At 45.3% G+C, this 20,318-nt stretch overlaps 3 protein-coding genes across 4 annotated transcripts in view; 1 reads left to right on the top strand and 2 right to left on the bottom strand.

The window, feature by feature from the left end:
- The window catches only part of ANO7 (anoctamin 7), a 31,517-nt gene extending 28,103 nt beyond the window's left edge, over positions 1–3,414 (bottom strand). For both annotated transcript variants that reach the window (XM_072155293.1, XM_072155294.1), the window contains exons 1-3: positions 3,228–3,414; positions 988–1,130; positions 706–811 (exon numbers count right to left, since the gene is read on the bottom strand). In XM_072155293.1, coding sequence (XP_072011394.1) covers positions 706–811; positions 988–1,113 — 232 coding nt within the window. In that variant the 5' untranslated portion in view covers positions 1,114–1,130; positions 3,228–3,414. The remainder of the gene's footprint in view (positions 1–705; positions 812–987; positions 1,131–3,227) is intronic.
- Positions 3,415–9,368: 5,954 nt separating this feature from the next.
- Positions 9,369–10,085, top strand: LOC140065883 (claudin-8-like). Its single transcript, XM_072113443.1, has one exon. The coding sequence runs from the start codon at positions 9,369–9,371 to the stop codon at positions 10,083–10,085; it is 717 nt and encodes a 238-aa protein (XP_071969544.1).
- Positions 10,086–16,432: 6,347 nt separating this feature from the next.
- Positions 16,433–19,529, bottom strand: CPLANE2 (ciliogenesis and planar polarity effector complex subunit 2). Its single transcript, XM_072155289.1, has 5 exons — positions 19,326–19,529; positions 17,365–17,517; positions 17,142–17,266; positions 16,914–17,050; positions 16,433–16,823 (listed from the first exon to the last, which is right to left on the bottom strand). Exons 1-5 carry the CDS (start codon positions 19,432–19,434, stop codon positions 16,565–16,567), a joined length of 783 nt encoding a protein of 260 aa, XP_072011390.1. The 5' UTR covers positions 19,435–19,529; the 3' UTR covers positions 16,433–16,564.
- Between the last annotated feature and the right edge of the window lie 789 nt (positions 19,530–20,318).

The raw sequence follows: 20,318 nt of genomic DNA, 5'->3' as shown, positions 1-20,318 counted from the left end.
ATATATATATGGACAGTGCACAGTACCACTTCTCCTGTCCTGTATATATATATGGACAGTGCACAATACCACTTCTCCTGTCCTGTATATATATATGGATAGTGCACAGTACCACTTCTCCTGTCCTGTGTATATATGGACAGTGCACAGTACCACTTCTCCTGTCCTGTATATATGGACAGTGCACAGTACCACTTCTCCTGTCCTGTATATATATGGACAGTGCACAGTACCACTTCTCCTGTCCTGTATATATATGGACAGTGCACAGTACCACTTCTCCTGTCCTGTATATATGGACAGTGCACAGTACCACTTCTCCTGTCCTGTATATATGGACAGTGCACAGTACCACTTCTCCTGTCCTGTATATATATGGACATTGCACAGTACTACTTCTCCCATCCTGTATACTGTAGGCAGCGTGCACAGTACCACTTCTCCTGTCCTGTATATATATATGGACAGTGCACAGTACCACTTCTCCTGTCCTGTATATATATGGACAGTGCACAGTACCACTTCTCCTGTCCTGTATATATATGGACAGTGCACAGTACTACTTCTCCCATCCTGTATACTGTATGCAGCGTGCACAGTACCACTTCTCCTGTCCTGTGTACTGTATGGGTATCTGCACAGTACCACCTCCACTCTTGTGTGGGCTGGTTACATTGTTGTCAGTCCCGTTGATCTCTTACTCACCAATCGGCGTTTTCCCATCTTTGAAGAAGTTCCCGCTGTGCTGAGGTCTGTAGAAATCTGTACATGGGATGTATATTGGATCTTCATCGTCATCATCCTCTCCGTACTGCACACAGATAAGAAACCATCAGGGGCCCATCCTCACCAGTCGCGGGACAATACAATGTACACAGCATTATTGCACTGCCACTATGATAACTCCTGTGCATCACCTGTCCTGTCTGATCACAATCTGCTTTCTCCCATTGTGTATATACAGTATATATATATATTTCTCCTTACATATCCGCTGCCTCTGTTTGGTGCAGATCCTGGGGACTCGCCAAGTATTTCTTCACCTTCTCTCTCCAGGTCAACCAGTGAGCTGGTGTCCAGATCCGACCAGTCCGACAACTTCCTCCGAAACATGGCGGACACTTTGCTACCTGCCCAATGTATGGAGGATGGAAATAAGGGAGTTATATATACTAGTAGTCAGTAATGTATGGGAGACCAGCAGTCAGGACTGTATGGGGACCAAGAGTCAACATTGAATGGGGACCAGCATTTAGCACTATATTTGGAGAACTAATCAGCAATGAATAGGGGCCAAAAGTAGACCAGTAGTCAGTAATGTATGGGGGACCAGTAGTCAGTAATGTATGGAGGACCAGTAGTCAGTAATGTATGGGGGACCAGTAGTCAGTAATATATGGGGGAACAGTAGTCAGTAATGTATGGGGGACCAGTAGTCAGTAATATATGGGGGAACAGTAGTCAGTAATGTATGGGGGGCCAGTAGTCAGTAATGTATGGGGGACCAGTAGTCAGTAATATATGGGGGAACAGTAGTCAGTACTGTATGGGGGACCAGTAGTCAGTAATGCAGGGGGGACCAGTAGTCAGTAATGTATGGGGGACCAGTAGTCAGTAATATATGAGGGACCAATAGTCAGTAAGGATTGGTGGACCAGTAGTCAGTAATATATGGGGGACCAGTAGTCAGTAATATATGGGGACCAGTAGTCAGTACTGTATGGGGGAACAGCAGTCAGTACTGTATGGGGGAACAGCAGTCAGTACTGTATGGGGGAACAGCAGTCAGTAATGTATGGGAGACCAGAACACAGGACTGAAATGAGACCAGCAGTCAGTACTGTATGGGGGACCAGCAGTCAGTAATTTATGTGGGACCAGTAGTCAGTAATGTATGGGGGTCCAGTAGTCAGTAATGTGTGGGGGACCAGTAGTCAGTAATGTATGGGGGGCCAGTAGTCAGTAATGTATGGGGGACCAGTAGTCAGTAATGTAAGGGGGACCAGTAGTCAGTAATGTATGGGGGGGCCAGTAGTCAGCAGTGTATGGGGGACCAGCAGTCAGTAATGTATGGGGGACCAGTAGTCAGTAATGCAGGGGGGACCAGTAGTCCGTAATGCAGGGGGGACCAGTAGTCAGGACTGTATGGGGGACCAGTAGTCAGTAATATATGGGGGACCAGTAGTCAGTAATGTATGGGGGACCAGCAGTCAGTAATGTATGGGGGGCCAGTAGTCAGCAGTGTATGGTTGACCAGCAGTCAGCAATGTGTGGGGGACCAGTAGTCAGTAATGTATGGGGGACCAGTAGTCAGTAATGTATGGGGGAACAGTAGTCAGTAATGTATGGGGGACCAGTAGTCAGTAATGTGTGGGGGAACAGTAGTCAGTAATTTATGGGGGACCAGTAGTCAGTAATGTGTGGGGGACCAGTGGTCAGTAATGTAAGGGAGACCAGTAGTCAGTAATGTATGGGGGGCCAGTAGTCAGCAGTGTATGGGAGACCAGCAGTCAGTAATGTATGGGGGACCAGTAGTCAGTAATGTATGGGGGACCAGCAGTCAGTAATGTATGGGGGACCAGCAGTCAGTAATGTATGGGGGACCAGTAGTCAGTAATGTATGGGGGTCCAGTAGTCAGTAATGTATGGGGGTCCAGTAGTCAGTAATGTGTGGGGGACCAGTAGTCAGTAATGTATGGGGACCAGTAGTCAGTAATGTATGGGGACCAGTAGTCAGTAATTTATGGGGGAACAGTAGTCAGTAATGTATGGGGGACCAGTAGTCAGTAATGTATGTGGGGACCAGTAGTCAGTAATGTATGGGGGGGACCAGTAATCAGTAATGTATGAGGGACCAGTGGTCAGTAATGTATGGGGGACCAGTAGTCAGTAATGTATGGAGGACCAGTGGTCAGTAATGTATAGGGACCAGTAGTTAGTAATGTATGGGGACCAGTAGTCAGTAATTTATGGGGGACCAGTAGTCAGTAATGTTTGGGGGACCAGTAGTCAGTAATGTTTGGGGGACCAGTAGTCAGTAATGTAATTGGGACCTGTAGTCTGGAGTTTATGGGGACACTGTATGGGGTAGAAATAGATAGCAATCCATGCAGCTTCCAGTATATATAGAAAGGAAAGTGGCAGATGTGGACAGGGCGATGGCTGGAGGATACATGACGCAGGGTGATGGGATGGATGGATGATGGGTGCGGCGGCCTCCTCCTCACCTGAGCTCCGCCATTGATGCTGTGAGGTGCGGCTGCTGCAGTCCTGTCTCCGGGGGAGCGCGCAGTCACTGCAGAGCCCGGCCGCCCAGTATCCCCAGCACAGCTGTAGGAGGAGAGAGCGGCGCGGCCGCCATGACACCCCCGCCCTCACCTCAGCGCCCCAGGAGATGCCTCTATTACATGCTGCGTATCTGAGCCTATCCTCTGTCTCATGTGCTGTGTATCTAATCACGTGTGATACAGTTTGATGTCCCATGTATCTGACGAAATTTTATCAGTGTGTGATACTGTCTGCGGAGATTCTGTATCTAATCCTAGCATGTGTGATACAGTCTGCTGAAGTGTGTATCTAATCCTTTTACTGTATACTGCCTGCAGACACTATCTAATCCTATCATGTGTGATACCATCTGCTGAGATACTGTACTACTACTACTACTAATAGTATTAATAATAATCTTTATATGACGCCATCAAATTTTGCAGCACTTTACTAATGTATATCTAATGCTATTATGTGTGATACTGTTTGTCTCGTGGATGTATCTAATCCTATCATATACGATACAGCCTGGTGAGCCATGAATCTGAATCCTTCTGGTGAGATTCTGTATCCAGGGGTTTAAGTAAAATGCAAGAAGGCATCTGTAGCACACTGGGTCATCGTCCATGTCTAAAAAATTTGGGGCACAAGATGTTTTGACCTACCACAACTTCATTTATATATAGTAGACAGAGGGGCCATGTGCGCTGTTTCTCTGATACGTACAATTAATCATTGCCGCCTGCTTGTTCGATTGTATAGTTCTTTATTTTACTAATGCTTAAATAAAACCTATAAATAGTAGACATTGGGGCTCATTTACTAAAGGCCGTTTTGTGTCGCGGCTGCACTATTCTGCATTTGATACAAATTTCTGCATGGAAAGGGGGGTTCCGGCGCTGTCGGACCGTGCGCCGGATTTATCATGCAAAGTCCGACAGAAATGTGTTGCACGCCCCATGTTAAAGGTGCACCAAAATACAGTGGTGCACTCTGTCAGAGCGGTGCAGGGGGTGCCAGAAATGCAGAATCTGGCGCCCCCTGTACAATACACAGGAAAACTGCACTGTTCTTAGTAAATGTGCCCCAATATATCTAAAAGACCAATTTTTCGAACATCAGAAACTTCTTTACATTGTTGGATACCTCTATAATGGCAGATTCTAGTAATGTGTATTAGATACCGGACATAGTCATGAGATGTGTTATTAGGCTGTGAATATTAACTAACGTGTAGGCCCCTTTTGACTATTGGATATGGAGAAAGCCACTGTGACTATTGGTTTTGGTGGGGCCCTGTGACAATAGCCTATGGTGGAAGCCACTGTGAGAATTGGCTATCATGGGGACCCATGTGACTATTGGCTAAGCTGGGGCCCTGTGACTATAGCCTATGGTGGAAGCCACTGTGAGAATTGGCTATCATGGGGACCCATGTGACTATTGGCTAAGCTGGGGCCCTGTGACTATAGCCTATGGTGGAAGCCACTGTGAGAATTGGCTATCATGGGGACCCATGTGACTATTGGCTAAGCTGGAGCCCTGTGACTGTAGCCTATGGTGGAAGCCACTGTGAGAATCGGCTATCATGGGGACCCATGTGACTATTGGCTAAGCTGGGGCCCTGTGACTATTGGCTATAGAGGAAGCCACTGTGAGAATTGGCTATCATGGGGACCCATGTGACTATTGGCTAAGCTGGAGCCCTGTGAATGTAGCCTATGGTGGAAGCCACTGTGAGAATCGGCTATCATGGGGACCCATGTGACTATTGGCTAAGCTTGGGCCCTGTGACCATTGGCTACGGAGGAAGCCACTGTGAGAATTGGCTATCATGGGGACCCATGTGACTATTGGCTAAGCTGGGGCCCTGTGACTATAGAGGAAGCCACTGTGAGAATTTGTTATGTTGGGGGCACATGTGACTATTGGCTAAGCTTGGGCCCTGTGACCATTGGCTACGGAGGAAGCCACTGTGAGAATTGGCTATCATGGGGACCCATGTGACTATTGGCTAAGCTGGGGCCCTGTGACTATAGAGGAAGCCACTGTGAGAATTTGTTATGTTGGGGGCACATGTGACTATTAGCTATGGTAGAGTGTGATGGCCATACATGTCACTCACTTTCTCCCACCTTATCAGAATAACGTAATGAAGACAAGCTGATGAGTGTAATATACTCTAGAGGGGGGGGGGGGTACTAATACTTCCACAGACCTGGGGCAACAACAGCCTTCTTAGAATCCCCTGCACTTTTCACAGAGAAGGGCCATTAAAACCATACAACTTATCAAAGCAATATGCTACTTATATATTTATGGTCCAGCTGCATCAGGGCAGCGAGGTGAACACAATCCTGGGTCTCAGCTTTCTCTAGCCGTCTTGGAAACTGACATATACAGAACTCTCAATGGGAGCATGGGAAGTTGGGCATGTCTGGTCTCAACAGAATCAAAAGATTTCCCTGAGCCTATTGCACACCACCGGGGGCGTGTCAGGGGGTGTGGCTACAGCTTATGTAAACATGTCACCCCTCCTGCCCATTGGGGAATTATGTACCACCATATCAAGAGCAGTGAACTGCTTATACTTCTTGTACTCTGTTAACTTTATATATCTCTATTGTATATATTGTTTTGTCTAGTGTGCCCTTAAGGCCATTAAATATAAAATTTAACCTGCATTGTTATTTTATCTCAATCCATGATTCCCCATGTCTGTGTCACAGTAATATACATGCTACCCTGGGGTTGACTTTTTCCCCCGATATAATAATGTTACAGGCAGGGCTTATATCAAACGAGATATTATATTGGCTACTGTGGGAGCACTTTTACTATTTTGGATGCTGTGGGGACACAATTGCTATATTGGCTAGTGTGGGGGGCATAATAGTGATTTGTTGGGGAGAAAGAGAATATTATGTTTTTGAGAAGGAGGTGGAGAAGATGATGAAGAACTCTACCATCTATGATAAAAACTAGTCATGATAAACCAGGGACACTTACGTATAGATCCCAACACTGTGACTGTGGTCATCTTCTTATACTTGTTATCCATGGCCTCCTTCCTTCCTTCTAGAATCAGCTTTTACAATCATGTTAATGAGCCTGTTAATGAAATTATCAAATAATTTCTATGAGTTCCCCCTGAGAGGGGTATATGTTATGCCGGGACATAACATAACATACTGTTTTTCTATTCAATAAAACTTTGTTGAAACTAATTAACACCCTGACAGGTGTTAAATTCTAAATGCTAATCCTGCCCCTCTCTTACTTACATGCTCCCGCTTACAATTAGTAACGCCAATCGCACTCTAGTTGGGTTTCTACTGATAGCAGCACGGTCCTTAATTCCACGCCTATGGAAAACCCTGGGAAACCCTCTAGTTCTGACCTGTTTGCATAAATAATACTATTACATAGGATGGAGAAGCTCACAGCAGACTCACTTCTAAGGGCTACTCTATATTCACAGCTTGTTAACATGTTTATATATTCCCTTTTTGATGAATGTCTTTCAATAACTGAATGATAAAAAATCATGCTTGACGTTGATTGTAGATTTCCCGCTAAATCAGCAGAGACAAGTTGTGGCTGGAAGAAGCTGACATGGCGGAAATATGAAAGAAGAGAATCTATGTACTACTCCTGGTTACAGCCCTGTATGTATGTATAAATCCGGCTCTGTGTCTATGTAATAATCCTGGCTCCGGCCCAGTATCTATATACTTATCCTGGTACTTTGGTACTGTCCCAATGTGATACATTTAGTTATGTTATAATTCCTTTGCAGCAAGTTTTGTTATATTACATGTTTATGCACCAAGTCAGATCATCTAAAGACTCTAGACCTCTTTACAGCCCAGGACCAGAGATGGTCTTAAACTTAAGTGGAACTTAAATATGGGAAACTAATCTTATTGTTCTGGATTATCAGTCATTCAGGGCTAGAGGATGCTGGAGGTAGATATTCTATTGTCTCCTGCACTATTGTCATATTCATAGAATCATCCCCTCTGGTTACATTGTGTCATTCCATATAGGACCGGATACTTGTGGATTCCCCGCTCCGTGTCTCAGCTCCTCTATTGTTTTACTGACTGACGTGTAACTACAACACCCATGATAGGATTGTCATCCTCCCACTGTAATATTCAGGAATCCGATGACAGGAATGTCTGCATTGTATTCTTAATTGTGACCTCTTATCACTCCTCCATCTGATAGAAACACAGAGGAAAAAACGTGATGGAGATAATGAGGTTGTCAGCGCCCGGAGCACCACACAACAATATCATCAATATGCTGAGTTATTCCGGTTTGAGAAGTTTTCGATGTTTTGTCTATAAAATTACTCCTATCATCCCTGTCCTCAGGAGCTCTTCATGCAATCCAGCTTATAATGTATAACTCCCATCATCCCTGTCCTCAGGAGCTTTCTACATAATCCATGTTATAATGTATAACTCCCATCATCCCTGTCCTTAGGAACTTTCCACGTAATCCATGTTGTAATGTATAACTACCATCATCCCTGTCCTTAGGAGCTTTCCATGCAATCCATCTTATAATGTATAACTCCCATCATCCCTGTCCTTAGGAGCTTTCCACGTAATCCATGTTATAATGTATAACTCCCATCATCCCTGTCCTCAGGAGCTCTCCATGTAATCCATTTTATAATGTATAACTCCCATCATCCCTGTCCTCAGGAGCTCTCTATGTATTCTATTTTCCGTACAATGTATAACTCCCATCATCCCTATCTTTAGCAGCTATCCATGAAATCCATCTCACATACAATGTATCACTCTCATCATCAACTGGGAAGGACATGTAGTGCGGTACCCAGAGATTAGGTTACAGATGTATGAAGGGTGCAGATAATGTTCTGGATATCACATGGGGAGGTATTCAGAGTTTAGGTTACAGATGCATGGAAGGGACAGGTTCTGGGAATTACTAGGGATATCTGGAGGGGACAGCTTGGGGAGGCATCCAGAGATGTCTGGATGTGTGAACTGGACAGCACAGATGAGTGGATTTGAGGGGCAGAGAGGTTGCATCAATAGCCACCCTGAGAATGTGACTGGGGAAAAGTGTGGAGCCATTTATTATCAATGATGGGTGGGACATACATTGCGATGGGAGAAAACATAACAAATTTAGGTTTCAACAAATTCTGTGAGAGGAGAAAATTAAGATGTATGAATACTTTTCCTGTCGCAGGAGGCGCCCGTGACAAACAATATCCAGGACCGGACCAGTACAGTGGTGGCTAAGGAGCTATTAACAGACCCTCCAGAATCTCAGGAAAGGTAGGAACCTGGTGAGTTTAACCTCAGGGTCAAGGCACCTTCTTCAGGACAAAAGGTTTTCTTCTTAGAGGTTTGATTTTGTGTGATGTCTCCATCAGCCCTCTAGTCTAGATAAAGCTTTAACATTTCAATGGCCAGACCAAGTCAGAAGTAGGAACTGGTTGGACTCAGGGACTAGAAGTGAGGGCCAGTCGTCCAGAGGAATGAATTATTGGGCTGGACTAAGGATAGAACCCAAGGACTAGAGCTGAAGACTGGACCCGGGAAGTGAATGTAAGGAATGGAGCTGTGGACTGGATTGGAGGACTGGATCTAAGGACCTGAAGACCACAGATCTATGAGACTGATTAACTTGTACTCAGAACTTCATGAAAGTCATTGTCTTCCATTATTCTATCCCTCCCTCGATTAACATAAATAATTGATGAAGTTTTTATCCTGAGTTGCCGGAAGGAAATTCCTGACAATTAGAAAGAAGAATTGAAAACAAAGATGTAATTAATAATGAAGACCTTGAGCCCCCAGTACAGGTGAGAAAGGTCCTGAGCAGGTGTCCTAAGTGCTAGGTCCCTGCAGGCTACCTCTTGTGGTTGCCTCTATTGTGTGAGATAATTGCTGTCCTCATTCTGTAGTGTAGTCATCCTTCTGTAATTTCTCCACTTGTCTCCTGCACGTGACCTAGTGAATAAAAATGTGGCCTCACACTAGGGCCGGTTCAGTAGTTGCCTGCAGGTCGTGCTCCATATCTCACAGACAGTCTCCTGCCTGACAGCCATGATCTGCTGCCTCATCCATATTCTTGGCATCCTCTTTGGGGCCATTGGTATGATCCTCACTTGGATTGTCACCCTCATGCCTTACTGGAGGTTGGTTGTCTTAGCCGAGAACAACGGCCTGGTCATCGAAGGAGGTCGCATTGACGGAGAGTGGATCAGTCGCTGGGACGGTCTATGGCTCACGTGTCTGAAGCAGTTCCGAATTAATATGGAATGTAACAACTACGGCTCCATGGTGTCCCTTACTGCTGACCTGAAAGCTGCCAGGATATTCATGAGCTTTGCCGTTGCTATGTCTTTACTGGCCTTCATATTCTCCATCATCGGCATAATTCTCATCCAGTGCTGCGGTGGCTGCAACGATGGTGGAAGGGAACGTCATTGCTTCACCCTGACCGCCGGACTCCTGTACCTCCTCAGCACCATCCTCGTCCTCATCCCTGTCATCTGGACCACAATCAACATCGCCCAACGTTCCTATGACGCTTCATTCACCAGGGGGGCAGTGCGCATCGAGATAGGACAAGCCCTGTTACTAGCATGGCCCAATATCGCCTTCCTCCTCTTAGGGGGTCTTGTATTGACCTTTCTCTGCTGCTGGTGCTCCCTGAGCTCCTGCTGTTCCAGAGACCCCTGCATCAAACAGGCCGGGTGCAAACCCATCCCGGTCAAAGAGGAGCGAGAAAGCTGCAGCCCCCGCATGGAGTATCTATGAGGACAGAAGGAGACCCAAACATCAGACCCAGTGCTGTGAATGGACTCAAGGACCTCACTGTACATTATGTATCCAGATGTAGCAGAATGTATTCAGGTGAATGCAGTGGTTGGACATCTCACAGGCGTCCCCTGGATCAACTTCTGAGTAGGTTTTGTGTCCTAATGCAAAATCTCTACCACCCTCCTCCATCGTTCCATCATAGATCAAGTATTTCTATAGTGGCTCCATTATTGTGCAGTGACCTGAAGCCATAGCGCCCCCTATAGCAGCATAATGTGTAAGTAGAGCATACAGAGGAGCAGACCGGTGCTGACCTTGTATAATCCTGTGATGTTACTATTTATAATGACCCGTGATGCGTTACATTGTAAGTTGTGTATGGCGAGCAGTGACCTGGCCTCCTTCCAATTCTATACAATGCGAAACATTTATTGCTACCTGGAAACCATCAAAAAGTAGGTCAGTGCATTCCAACGGACCTGTGTGGCTTTAGTGCTAACAAGCAGGAGAGTTCATTAAATTATTTATTACCCATAATTCCAGGGCTCATAGAAGAGAACTGGAGACACGTCATGTGAAGATAATGGGGACACAGAGGTTTCTGCACTTCCTATTTATCACTAATGAACCAGAAATGGCTGATACCAGGGAACAATAACTTGTATTCCCTAGTACAGAGACAGCCTGTGGATAGGTCCTTCCCATGTGCCAAGAAGTGAGATTGTACAAGGATTTATTTATTTATTTCTGTGACTTGTAATAATGGAATTAAATGTTATATTATTATTAAAGATGATAAGAGTTGTAGTCCTGTGATGTTGTGTCCTTATTTTCAGACATTTTCCAACATAATGGACTTTTTCAGTTATTAACCTAAAGGTAAGATACCCCTCAGTATTAGCAGGATTAGTCCCCGAGGACGAGGCTGCTATATGTGGCACATCCAGTGCATATTGTGGAAGAGAAGTGATGTATGGAGCACTGTAAGGGGGTGCAGTTGGTAGGGGTGCTGAATGCCAACCCTCATCAATCTGATATTGATGATATATGTAAAAAAAACTGACTCCCCTTGTCCTACTCCAAAATCATGACTCTGTTTCCATAGCTTATCAGACTCTGGCATTTTGTAAATGTTTCCGTATCTATGCAAATGAACTACTCAGTGCACTAGGGGCGTTGCTTCTATTTTTGATGCACCCAATTCTTTCTTTGTACATCACCAAGGGCCACCCCTTTATACAACGATAACAACCCCAAACCTTCCATAGAAAGAAGGCATGGAAGAATAACTGGGTGCACCTGCGGTAGAAGCACCGCCCCTTTTGCACCGCTATGTGCAAGTTTATTTGCATAAATACGGAAACATATTAAAATTTCATAACCTTCTGGTTGATCAGTTTGGAAGGCTTATAAATTGCCCTTCACAATTAAAATTTTACTTTTGATTTGGGAGCTGGAAAACCCCCTCAAGCCACAGCAGCCATACCGGTTTAGGGAAGTGACAACAGGAGATGTGCGGCTGTGACACCACTCGGCTTGTACATGACAGTAATACAGTGGTGAGAGGGAGCCACATTCCAGCACATAAACAGAGTGTTCCCCTAAAGCACTCGAAAAGAAGGAAATGGGGAGGATGGCGCAAAACTCTGCTCCCTGCCTCATGTATATACAGGAACCAAATCCAAATCACAGATACAGCTGTATATAGGAGGCCTGTACTGTATAATGGGTGTAATATATATGGACAGTGCACAGTACCACTTCTCCTGTCCTGTATATATATGGACAGTGCACAGTACCACTTCCCCTGTCCTGTATATATATGGAGGGTGCACAGTATCACTTCTCCTGTCCTGTATATATATTGGCAGTGCACAGTACCACTTCTCCTGTCCTGTATATATATGGACAGTGCACAGTACCACTTCTCCTGTCCTGTATATATATGGACAGTGCACAGTACCACTTCTCCTGTCCTGTATATATATGGACAGTGCACAGTACCACTTCTCCTGTCCTGTATATATATGGACAGTGCACAGTACCACTTCTCCTGTCCTGTATATATATGGACAGTGCACAGTACCACTTCTCTTGTCCTGTATATATATGGACAGTGCACAGTACCACTTCTCCTGTCCTGTATATATATGGACAGTGCACAGTACCACTTCTCCTGTCCTGTATATATATGGACAGTGCACAGTACCACTTCTCCTGTCCTGTATATATGGGCAGTGCACAGTACCACTTCTCCTGTCCTGTATATATATGGACAGTGCACAGTACCACTTCTCCTGTGCTGTATATATATGGACAGTGCACAGTACCACTTCTCCTGTCCTGTATATATATGGACAGTGCACAGTACCACTTCTCCTGTCGTGTATATATATGGACAGTGCACAGTACCACTTCTCCTGTCCTGTATATATATATGGACAGTGCACAGTACCACTTCTCCTGTCCTGTATATATATGGACAGTGCACAGTACCACTTCTCCTGCCCTGTATATATATGGACAGTGCACAGTACCACTTCTCCTGTCCTGTATATATGGGCAGTGCACAGTACCACTTCTCCTGTCCTGTATATATATGGACAGTGCACAGTACCACTTCTCCTGTCCTGTATATATGGGCAGTGCACAGTACCACTTCTCCTGTCCTGTATATATATGGGCAGTGCACAGTACCACTTCTCCTGTCGTGTATATATATGGACAGTGCACAGTACCACTTCTCCTGTCCTGTATATATATATGGACAGTGCACAGTACCACTTCTCCTGTCCTGTATATATATGGACAGTGCACAGTACCACTTCTCCTGCCCTGTATATATATGGACAGTGCACAGTACCACTTCTCCTGTCCTGTATATATATGGACAGTGCACAGTACCACTTCTCCTGTCCTGTATATATATATGGACAGTGCACAATACCACTTCTCCTGTCCTGTATATATATGGACAGTGCACAGTACCACTTCTCCTGTCCTGTATATATATATATATGGACAGTGCACAGTACCACTTCTCCTGTCCTGTATATATATGGACAGTGCACAGTACCACTTCTCCTGTCCTGTATATATGGACAGTGCACAGTACCACTTCTCCTGTCCTGTATATATATGGACAGTGCACAGTACTACTTCTCCTGTCCTGTATATATATATGGACAGTGCACAGCACCACTTCTCCTGTCCTGTATATATATATGGACAGTGCACAGTACCACTTCTCCTGTCCTGTATATATATGGACAGTGCACAGTACCACTTCTCCTGTCCTGTATATATATATGGACAGTGCACAGTACCACTTCTCCTGTCCTGTATATATATATATATATATATATATATATATATATATATATGGACAGTGCACAGTACCACTTCTCCTGTCCTGTATATATATGGACAGTGCACAGTACCACCTCTCCTGTCCTGTATATATATATGGACAGTGCACAGTACCACTTCTCCTGTCCTGTATATATATGGACAGTGCACAGTACCACTTCTCCTGTCCTGTATATGTATGGGCAGTGCACAGTACCACTTCTCCTGTCCTGTATATATATGGACAGTGCACAGTACCACTTCTCCTGTTCTGTATATATATGGACAGTGCACAGTACCACTTCTCCTGTCCTGTATATATATGGGCAGTGTACAGTACCACTTCTCCTGTCCTGTATATATATGGACAGTGCACAGTACCACTTCTCCTGTCCTGTATATATATGGACAGTGCACAGTACTACTTCTCCTGTCCTGTATATATATATGGACAGTGCACAGTAACACTTCTCCTGTCCTGTATATATATGGGCAGTGTACAGTACCACTTCTCCTGTCCTGTATATATATGGACAGTGCACAGTACCACCTCTCCTGTCCTGTATATATATATGGACAGTGCACAGTACCACTTCTCCTGTCCTGTATATATATGGACAGTGCACAGTACCACTTCTCCTGTCCTGTATATATATGGGCAGTGCACAGTACCACTTCTCCTGTCCTGTATAGTGCACAGTACCACTTCTCCTGTCCTGTATATATATGGACAGTGCACAGTACCACTTCTCCTGTTCTGTATATATATGGACAGTGCACAGTACCACTTCTCCTGTCCTGTATATATATGGGCAGTGCACAGTACCACTTCTCCTGTCCTGTATATATATGGGCAGTGCACAGTACCACTTCTCCTGTTCTGTATATATATGGACAGTGCACAGTACCATTTCTCCTGTCCTGTATATATATGGACAGTGCACAGTACCACTTCTCCTGTCCTGTATATATATGGGCAGTGCACAGTACCACTTCTCCTGTCCTGTATATATATGGGCAGTGCACAGTACCACTTCTCCTGTCCTGTATATATATGGACAGTGCACAGTACCACTTCTCCTGTCCTGTATATATATGGACAGTGCACAGTACCACTTCTCCTGTCCTGTATATATGGGCAGTGCACAGTACCACTTCTGTATATATGGGCAGTGCACAGTACCACTTCTGTATACATGGGCAGTGCACAGTACCACTTCTGTATACATGGGCAGTGCACAGTACTACTGCTGTGACCTGTATTTCTCCTCTATATATAGCTCTATAACATATATACAATGGGTACATTCCTGGCCGGATGTCTGGGATGCGATGTCACACGACTAATGAGGCGCGATCAGTCTTCCTGTAGTGAGATGTCTGATATTCTTTTCTCTTCTTCTCAGGTGACAGATCTCCCCCGGCTCTGCGTCACCCTATAAATAGCTGAATCATTTGTGATATGAATGAGCCCCAGGGCCGGGTCCTTTGTATAGTGACATTAATAGTGGGAGAGGTCATGTATGTAACATGTCATTTTATTCCACACGTGTCACCGCAGCTCAGAATCTCCACATCCAAAAACAATTTACAGCAGCGCAGAGTATTTCAGGATAATGGATCAGAGGGCGGGGCTCTGTCTTCTGGGCTCCCACTACAGTCACTTCAGTGATGACACAAGGCAGCAGCTTCCTCACCCGCATACATCAGGATACCCGTCATACATTATACATGTAATGTGGGTCACAGGAGAAGCAAACAACGAGTCACTGACACAGAATGTGAGAGGAGCACAAACAAATCGCAAGATCCGCTCACACAGTGGGGTGCAAAAGTATACACACCCCTCAACTTTCCCTAAGTGTTTAAACATCACAGCCACAAACGTATAATATCGATACAATATCTATACATATATCTATAGATATCCGAGGAAACAATGCATAAAATGTGTGTGAAGTGTGAAGCAAATGATACCTGCAGATTAAAATCCTGTGAAATATGGCTCCTTAAGAAGTCCCCTCATCGCTATGTATCTGGATGTCTCTTATCTGTTTTGTGAAGACCTCAGAGGTTTCTTACAGAACATCAGTGAACAAACAGCATAAATGGAAAGCAGGGAATAGCAGACAGCTCAGAGGTAAAGGTGAGGGATTAAGGTCTGAACAAGGAACAATAGAGAATAAATCATCTGTGGATGGAAGGGGAATGACAGCGATAACCTACTAAGACATGGCCGTCCGCCGAAACTGACAGCCCACACGAGGAGAAGCGGCCAAGAGGCTTCAGAGACCCACAGCTCAGGCCGGAGAATCTGTCCACTATAGGTTGTGTCCTCCACAAGAAGAAGCCATAGTCCTGTCCTATGTAGGGAACACAGAAAGCACATGGAGGAAGGGGCTCTGCTCAGAGGAGACCAAAACCAAAGGCCAAAGTGTGGAGGGAACACTGCACATCACCCTGACGGCACCATCCCCATGTGAAGCCTGGGGGGCAGCATCCCACCAAGTGGCAGCATTGTACTGGGGGGGCAGCCAAGCTTCAGCAAGGCCTGGAAGCAGCTGAGAGCTAATGGGAAGAAGGATGCCGCTAAATACAGAGTAATCCTGGAGGGAAACCAGTAAGAGGCTGCGAAAGGCTTCATCTTCCAGCAGGAGACGATCCTGAGATGTACAATGGAAGTGTCTACATGACAGCACCTTCCTGTGTGCACAATGTCCAGTCCAGAGAAAAATCCCACTAAGAATTTATGGCAAGACTGGAAAACTTCTCTTCACAAACGTTCTCTAGTGTTATGCTGCAAAGAAGAATGGGAGGGGGGGGGGGGAGAATCCAGCCTCCGGATGTGCAAGACATCGCCCTACAGACTGCAGCTAAAGGAGGTCCTATAAAGTATATATTCGGGGGTAGACACTTGGACAGGTCTGTGTAATATGAGTGAGGGGGGGCAGTGAGGGGGGTCAGTAACTGAGGCTCGGATGTAAATGAGTCGTCTATAATATAATATATTTATTATACATTCTCTAATTAGAGGACACACAAATAAATAGAAAAATACATTAACCCATTAAATAGTAATAAATTACAGATATTGCACGCAGTAGTGAAGTCACATGATCCGGACGCAATCACGATGCATTACTAGAGATCTCCCCCTCCCTGATGTCCACAAGTCCTGCAGTGATCTGGTCTCTGTGCCACAGAACCTCAGCCAACCCATTCAGCACCGGAGCAGCGTCCGCCAGTTCTGTCCGTCCATCCAGGCTGCGGCCATCGCTGAGCCGAGGAGCATTGACGCTCCTCACCCGCATGACTGGCACCTGCCACGTCTGCTGGAAGTCCCTGATGTCCTGCTCTGTGACGTCCGTGTGCATGAACTGGTCCAGTCTGGAGAGGGAGGGGTTAAGGAACACACTGGATCAATGTTCTAAGATATCACTTAATATAACAATCGTCTACCGCTACGTGGAAGGATACTTGGTGCCGATCACCACACGTGCCACGTTCTCTTCTTGGCTCAGGGTCCGGGAGATCAGGGCCGGGACATCCTCAAACGAGGAGCGATCAGTGAAGGAGAAGAGGAAGAGGACGGCATCGGCCTTCTCCTTACAGGCCTGCGGAGACATAATCCAGAGCCACCAGGTACTGAGAACAGGAGCACAACCCTCATCATCCATGACCCGTCCACACAGGGCCGGTACCTACAGGCAGAATGTGATCAAACTTCTTCAGTGCAGACTCCCCACAATCCCAGAACTGAAAGGCAAAAATGATGGGGCGGTCACTGTGTCTGGGATGTGCCGGCCAATACACACAGGACGTCTGGATTCCTGGGAGATAAGGAAAACAAGCTGAGCTGCAGTATAAAGCATGGGGGATGTACAAGCACCTCCGAGGACCCCGTCCACCCAGTGCTACGTGACCTCACCTGTGGTTTCATGATGCATAGTAGGCACCTCCAGGCCGCACAGTTTAGCAACAAGAGACGTCTTGCCTACACCACTTTTCCCAGTGACAAAGATTTTGTAGCTGGCGACATCAGCGGGAAGCTGCGGGGGGAGAACCGGCCTCTCAATCAGCCCTGAGGAGGGTTCAAGACACAACAGTGAAATAAAATAACAATACCAGCAGAGGGCAGTGCGGGTATAATATACAGGAGGTGTAATATCAGAAGGACCAGCAGAGGGCAGTGCGGGTATAATATACAGGAGGTGTAATATCAGAAGGACCAGCAGAGGGCAGTGCGGGTATAATATACAGGAGGTTTAATATCAGATAGACCAGCAGAGGGCAGTGTGGAAATAACTATAGATGTAATATCAGATACACCAGCAGAGGGCAGTGTGGAAATAACTATAGATGTAATATCAGATAGACCAGCAGAGGGCAGTGTGGATATAACTATAGATGTAATATCAGATAGACCAGCAAAGGGCAGTGTGGATATAACTATAGATGTAATATCAGATAGACCAGCAGAGGGCAGTGTGGATATAACTATAGATGTAATATCAGATATATCCACACTGCCCTCTGCTGGTCCTTCTTATATTAAACCTCCTGTATATTATACCCGCACTGCCCTCTGCTGGTCTATCTGATATTACATCTATAGTTATATCCACACTGCCCTCTGCTGGTCTATCTGATATTACATCTATAGTTATATCCACACTGCCCTCTGCTGGTCTATCTGATATTACATCTATAGTTATATCCACACTGCCCTCTGCTGGTCTATCTGATATTACATCTATAGTTATATCCACACTGCCCTCTGCTGGTCTATCTGATATTACATCTATAGTTATATCCACACTGCCCTCTGCTGGTCTATCTGATATTACATCTATAGTTATATCCACACTGCCCTCTGCTGGTCTATCTGATATTACATCTATAGTTATATCCACACTGCCCTCTGCTGGTCTATCTGATATTACATCTATAGTTATATCCACACTGCCCTCTGCTGGTCTATCTGATATTACATCTATAGTTATATCCACACTGCCCTCTGCTGGTCTATCTGATATTACATCTATAGTTATATCCACACTGCCCTCTGCTGGTCTATCTGATATTACATCTATAGTTATATCCACACTGCCCTCTGCTGGTCTATCTGATATTACATCTATAGTTATATCCACACTGCCCTCTGCTGGTCTATCTGATATTACATCTATAGTTATATCCACACTGCCCTCTGCTGGTCTATCTGATATTACATCTATAGTTATATCCACACTGCCCTCTGCTGGTCTATCTGATATTACATCTATAGTTATATCCACACTGCCCTCTGCTGGTCTATCTGATATTACATCTATAGTTATATCCACACTGCCCTCTGCTGGTCTATCTGATATTACATCTATTATTACACCCACACTGCCCTCTGCTGGTCTGATATTACATCTATTATTACACCCACACTGCCCTCTGCTGGTCTATCTGATATTACAGCTATAGTTACACCCACACTGCCCTCTGCTGGTCTGATATTACATCTATAGTTATATCCACACTGCCCTCTGCTGGTCTAACTATAGATGTAATATCAGATAGACCAGCAGAGGGCAGTATGTATATAATTATAGATGTAATATCAGATAGACCAGCAGAGGGCAGTGTGGGTGTAATAACAGATGTAATTTCAGATAGACCAGCAGAGGGCAGTGTGGATATAACTATAGATGTAATATCACATAGACCAGCAGAGGGCAGTGTGGATATAACTATAGATGTAATATCAGATAGACCAGCAGAGGGCAGTGTGGATATAACTATAGATGTAATATCAGATAGACCAGCAGAGGGCAGTGTGGATAGAACTATAGATGTAATATCAGATAGACCAGCAGAGGGCAGTGGGGTCTGGGTTACCGAATGTCCTCCGCTTCCTCTTGCGCAGGATACACGTCAGATAGTCCCGTCCTTCGGGTGACAGCAGCCAGTCCGGGGTGATCAGACTTCCAGGTCTGGGAGCAGACATTGTCGATCGCACATCCGGGAATCGGCTGGACTGTAGCAGCGTCAGGGCGTCACGGCTGTATCTGATCACGTGACTCTAGGAGAACTGTCACGTTCGGTCATGTGATTTAAAGACGTCAAGTTCACGCCCACTTATTACGACTTGACAGGAGTATGCACGAGACTACATGATGTGTGATGTATCTAAGCGCCTGGCGCTACGTATATATGATACAACTGAGCTCCTGGCGCTATCTGTGCATGTATGAGGATGTATCTGAGCTCCTGGCGCTATCTGTGCATGTATGATGATGTATCTGAGCTCCTGGCGCTATCTGTGTATGTATGATGATGTATCTGAGCCCCTGGCGCTGTGCATGTATGATGATGTATCTGAGCCCCTGGCACTATGTATATATGATGTATCTAAACTCCTGGCACTGTGCACGTATGATGTATCTAAGCTCAAACTATGGGTTCCAGGTGCCATGTATGTAGGATGTATTTGATCCCCGATGCCATGCTAGTATGTTTGCTGTTCCATGTTTGCTGTTTATGATGTATCTAAGCAGCAGCTACGCTTCCAGATGCTGTGTATGTATGATTTGTCTCATCTGCTTGCGCTGTGCATATATGAGGTATGTGATCTCTAGGTACTGTGTATGTACGATATATGGGATTTTCAGGCACGGTGTCTGTATGATGTATCCAAGCTATTGCCATACACAGTGGTAGAACTTGTGTCTCCTAGGCCACCCGGCTCCCGCATTCCATTTATCTCTCCTGCTCCTGGAACATCACAACTGTGAGGCCGGGTGTATCTGTATCCTAACGTATACGACTCCGAATCCTCGGCCGCACTCATGTAGTGATCACTAACACGAGGAGGGAGAAGGGAAATGAGTG

This window comes from Engystomops pustulosus, chromosome 6 (assembly GCF_040894005.1).
Source record: "Engystomops pustulosus chromosome 6, aEngPut4.maternal, whole genome shotgun sequence".
In the NCBI taxonomy this organism is placed as follows: Eukaryota; Metazoa; Chordata; class Amphibia; order Anura; family Leptodactylidae; genus Engystomops; species Engystomops pustulosus.
This window is presented reverse-complemented; position numbering and strand designations above follow the sequence as displayed.

Bases quoted from the DNA above. Each gene is read 5' to 3' on its own strand.
- LOC140065883 (XM_072113443.1), top strand. From the start codon at position 9,369: ATGATCTGCTGCCTCATCCATATTCTTGGCATCCTCTTTGGGGCCATT.
- CPLANE2 (XM_072155289.1), bottom strand. From the start codon at position 19,434: ATGTCTGCTCCCAGACCTGGAAGTCTGATCACCCCGGACTGGCTGCTG. The intron at 17,051-17,141 runs GTAGGTACCGGC...ATGTCTCCGCAG, and splicing joins AGTTTGATCACATTCTGCCT to GCCTGTAAGGAGAAGGCCGA. The intron at 16,824-16,913 runs GTATCCTTCCAC...CTCCCTCTCCAG, and splicing joins CGTGTGGTGATCGGCACCAA to ACTGGACCAGTTCATGCACA.